The 4819-nt window shown below is 34.4% G+C and overlaps 1 protein-coding gene across 1 annotated transcript; it reads right to left on the bottom strand.

Moving 5' to 3' along the window:
* Positions 1-582: 582 nt before the first annotated feature.
* On the bottom strand, positions 583-2883 carry LOC116351526. Its single transcript, XM_031783649.1, has 5 exons — positions 1681-2883; positions 1594-1612; positions 1399-1488; positions 682-1260; positions 583-614 (listed from the first exon to the last, which is right to left on the bottom strand). The coding sequence occupies exons 1-5, from the start codon at positions 2881-2883 to the stop codon at positions 583-585; spliced, it is 1923 nt and encodes a 640-aa protein (XP_031639509.1).
* Positions 2884-4819: the final 1936 nt, after the last annotated feature.

Here is a 4819-nt window from a genome sequence, read left to right as displayed (position 1 = left end):
GTGTGAAACATTGTATGATGACTATTTGTGAATTGATTGAATTGTACCGAAACTTGAACGTAGCGCTGGTCCGAAAAATCCGTTAAAATGAAAACGTTTTAAAAAAAAGTCTTATGCGATCAACAGCAACATACAATTTGAACTTCGTATCCCATAGAAATTTTTTCTCTCTTTTGAAGACTAAAATAATGAATGAAAATCTCTTCGTAAGCTCAAATATATTTTTTTCGAACTCTTTAATGCTTACGTTTTTTTTTCATACGTTATGATGGTTCTGTGTAAATGCTACATGGATTTTTTATGTGGCGCACTAAACAATATTGTTTTTTGTAACTCCGTTTTACAAACGAGATTTTTTTTTTATTTTTAAATACGCTGAGGCTGCATGTCAAGAAATAAGCTAACGATATAATATTCTGGTAGTCAATAAACAAACAAAAATTAACAAAATTTATGCGAATCAAAAAATATATTTTATTGAAAAAGAAATTGTCACTAATCAATAATGAATTGATAAAAATGATAAGGATCAGCTCGGGATTTCTTTTTCCATTCAATCAATTGAATTTGTTGGCTTGGTTATCAGCTATGCAATTTATTATCTCGAGCCATAGCTGTGGAGAAAAGAAGAAAAAATATTAAAATCTAAAATAAATTGTAAACAGCATAATGTATTTTTACCTTTTATATCAAGTTTAGCCACCAAATCGCTAATTTGATCCTCTTTCACCGCATAAAACAAATCTGAATTCATATGCAGAAACATTATGTCTTTTAAACGCTCTTCAGCTAGATTGCATCGTCGATCACTAAAAACATGTTTTAGCGAAGAAAAATTCCGTTCGTTTTCAACTTCCGTCGGTGATACGGCAAAAATTACACTGGCCAATTGATATAGCTCCGGATGTTTAGTTTTAAATTTCTCCCAATACTCCACAACTGACTTCGAGTGATCCAATGTATCTGGTTGAAATGCACGAATTTTGTGCTCAATGTCTAAGCTTTCGATGGCTCTGGAAGTGGTGTGATCCGATGAATTTGATTCTGAATTTTCTATCATGAAACTACGCATTGCTACATTTATATCGAATTCTTCACTTGCTGTGGACGTGTTGCTTGTATTAACAATGTTATCATTTTGATTGTGTGAATTGATATGATTTATGCGATTGAATGTATCACAAAGAGTTTCGACAGCTTCTTCGAATTTATTTTCATCATTCATGACCTGGTTTCTATATCTTGGGTCCAAAAATAACGCTGATAACATCAATGGATGTTCGAAAATTTCATTTTTACGTTTTTCCATGCAAGTTAGTAGAATTTTTGCAAGTTTTGTTTTATATTTGTTTTTCTTTTCACAAAATTGCAAATGCAATTTCATCCGAAACCAAATACCGTACACATCTGAGAGTGTAAGGCCACGTGCTTGCAATTCAACAGTTGTTTTATACATGATACCCAATATGTAAGCAGATTCTTGTAAAACTGACCATTTTTCAATTAAAAGGTTGAAAATTAGGAGTTTCTTCTTCAAACTCATTGTTGTTGCGTTAACATACTTTTTTCTGTAGAACTCAATGACATGCTTACAGCTTAAGACGTCAGAGACCTTGAAAAATTATTCAAAAAAATTAAAATGTAACATGCAAATATCCACTTGCTTAAAACAACACTTACCATCAAAAACGTAGAGCACCATCTCGTTTTTACTTCAAGTCGAGGTAATGTATATTGCAAATTCAAATGAAACATTTCATCTCGAACCGATTGTAATCTCAATTCTTTGCTTACACACCTTGCCAAATCGATCACATTTCGGTCACATTCCCACATCATTTTGAGTCCATCTTTGGTAATTAATTGTACTTTGTGTGCGACGCAATCGATACCAGCGATATTTACGTTAGACTCGACGCCATGGGTCAATAAATGCTGCGAAACATCATTTAAAATATTATTATAAGAGTTTAATGCCATATTTGTCTCATTCTCTTGGAATAACATATCAAGCGCCTCATCATCCGTAATATTTTCTGCTAGTAATTCACTGATTTTTCCATCCACATCAAGTTCTTCGTTACTGTTTGCAACTGTTTCCATATCAATACTATCTATTGTGCGATTTTCTACTTGTTTTCGGTCTGCTAAGCAATTCAAGTCACGCACCATTTTTATCACATTTGAACCATGATCTCTGCTAATCGCCACAACTGAGCGCAAACTAATTCCATAACTCTCCATCTCATTTGCAAAAATATTCGCGAGATAAATTCCCGTATGTGATTCGTGCAACTCAATCATTGATATTGAACGAATTATCAATTTCCCATTTGCAATGAAACGAACACTGATATCTAAGAAGGAACGACTGTTTAAAGTTGTAATGTCAATTGTGGAAGAAACTAATTTGTCTTGAACTTCCTCGCGAACTTTATTGCGTGCGTTGTCGGCTGTTAATTTCAAATGATTTTTGACTTCATACAATTTATTATGTGACAAATCTAAGTCCAGACCATTTGCCTTCAACTTATTTAGTTTATTTTCAATGTTGGCTATATAGCCGGAATCTTGTATGGCTGAAAATGGCCTGCCATTTACAGTTACAAGTTCAACGGCATTTTGCAGTATTTTCAATCTTTTTACTTCTAACGGATCTTTGAATTTTTCAACGATTTCGACATAGTTTTCCGGGTGTACACTTCGAATATGTGACACTAAATTGCAATCTTTCGTTCCGTTTATTTTTTTGCTACAAATATGACACTGATATAATGTTTTAGTTGTACCCTTTTCATCTTTTTTGTCTTCTGGTGGGCCAAATAAATGTATCACCTTTTGACCAACTGTTGATTTTCGGGTTTTTTTGTATTGACTATTCATTGTATTGAATACTAATCGAGTGTGCATTGCGATTCAAGTGATTTTGAACTGACCAACCGCTGCTAAGGGTAAATGTATATGAGTTAAAACAATAAGTCCGTAAGGATGTGTATGTGTGCGTTTGTATTTGTGTTTGTACGAAAATCAAATGAACACAAATGACACTTAAAGATACTTGTTCGCGCGAAAAATCGGTGCACATTTACAGAGGCGTGTTAGAACTTGTTCAGTTTGGTCGTTTCAGTTCGCTTGCAGTTCATGAATTTTCATTTAAAAATTATCCCAACAAAATCATCAAGTTTAATAAAGTTACCTATCGAAATTCCCAAGAAAATTCAACATGGATTTGGTCGTGGTTTTTTAAAAAGAAGTGCACGAGCATATAATTGTGCCAGAGGATTATGTTTATGATTTAAACATAAAAAAGTTAAAAAATTACGGTACAAACACCAATCAAGATTTTTTGGTTTTTTGGTCGTCTGAATGTCTTGAAGGCCAACACTATCCAGTGCCGAATCTCAATGCTGAATGTTCAAACGTATTTCCACCAAATGGTGATGCTTGGTATAAGGGACGCACGTTGTATTTCACCAGTAAGTTTTCCATCAAAACAATCGCAAAATCGAAATCATTCTGTTCAGAATTCAATTATTTTTTTATAGATGACATTGGGGATGCACGAGAGTTTCGTAACCGAAAACGTAAAATAATTCCGGCGGTCTACAATCAAGCCAGAATTCATGAAACTCCCATCCCTGAGCTTATGATTGTTTCTAATCAACAGAACGTTTCAAACAGCTCCATTTCGAGTGGTTTACATGAAATCGATCCACTAGATACATCGGTCAATTCGGTTTCAAGTAACACGGCTCAATCATTTGTCGAGGATAACATAGTTCGTGAAACTACAATTGGCATCATAAATATTTTGAATGAAAATACAAACGTTTCCAACGTTGAACCTCCATTGGGAATTGCAAATGTAACTGAAAGTGACGACGTTTCAACCAATACTTTGAGTCAAAGCAATCCAACATGCATAAATGATCCGCATCATTCGGAATCAACAACGACAGAACTGTCGAATTCATTTGATCATCTTGGAATCGCAACGAATTCAAATAGTTTGATGGAAGAATATCAATCTGCGGCTGTGACGAACAAAAGCAACCACTCAAACAATGTGAATGGGCAAGTTTTCGGTATAACTATTAAAGAAGAATCACCGTTCCTGCAGTTGAATAATATTGATTCGGAAGCCGTCGAAAATGTGTTCCATCAAAGTTTTGAGCAGTGTACTGATTCCGATGATGACGTCATGATATGCAAGTATGATGAAATACCGATGCCGGTTTGTGAACGCTCTCAACTTAATTTTGAACTTAAAAATGATGATATTGTGTCTGGAACTATGGCATACGCAAAAGGTGTAAGTAAAAATCATTTGAGTCATTTACTCTTTGATTCAATGTCCAGTTTCTTCATTTATCTAAAGGATGACGATGATCGCTTTTATATGGTGTCAGAAGGAAACACCTGGAAAGGTATCACATTAACCAAACGTGTTGTGGACGGTTTGACTTACTGGAATTCGGGAAATCTTCGAAACGCGATCACTTACGACAAACGATTTATTAAAGTAGCAATGGTGTCATGCATTGGAGTTCAAAATGTTAAAGAAAATCAAATCAATAATCTTTGCATCAAATTCGTCAAAGGTAAAAATTGGTACAGTTAATTTGTTTGCGTATATTTAACAATTGTTCTTTATTCTTTCAAAAGATCTCTTCGTCGTGCGTATAAATGGGGACCCGAATCGCTTTAAAACGTTCGAAGATCTATTCAATGATTGCGCATCTGAAATTAGTGCCAACAAGTTTGATTGAATGGAAAAAAAGACTTCGGGTCGGATTGAAATTGAACGGATTCGACTATT

The sequence above is a fragment of the Contarinia nasturtii genome, unplaced genomic scaffold, assembly GCF_009176525.2.
Source record: "Contarinia nasturtii isolate CC-2019 unplaced genomic scaffold, AAFC_CNas_1.1 Cnas_scaffold_5593, whole genome shotgun sequence".
NCBI lineage: Eukaryota > Metazoa > Arthropoda > Insecta > Diptera > Cecidomyiidae > Contarinia > Contarinia nasturtii.
The sequence above is the reverse complement of the archived record's forward strand: the minus strand, read 5'-3'. Positions and strand labels throughout refer to the sequence as shown.

Coding starts and splice junctions, on each gene's coding strand:
- LOC116351526 (XM_031783649.1), bottom strand. CDS start 2,883: ATGAATAGTCAATACAAAAAAACCCGAAAATCAACAGTTGGTCAAAAG. Junction 1,261..1,398: donor TACACTCTCAGATGTGTACG/GTATTTGGTTTC, acceptor TGATGTTATCAG/CGTTATTTTTGGACCCAAGA. Junction 615..681: donor GGCTAAACTTGATATAAAAG/GTAAAAATACAT, acceptor TTTTCTCCACAG/CTATGGCTCGAGATAATAAA.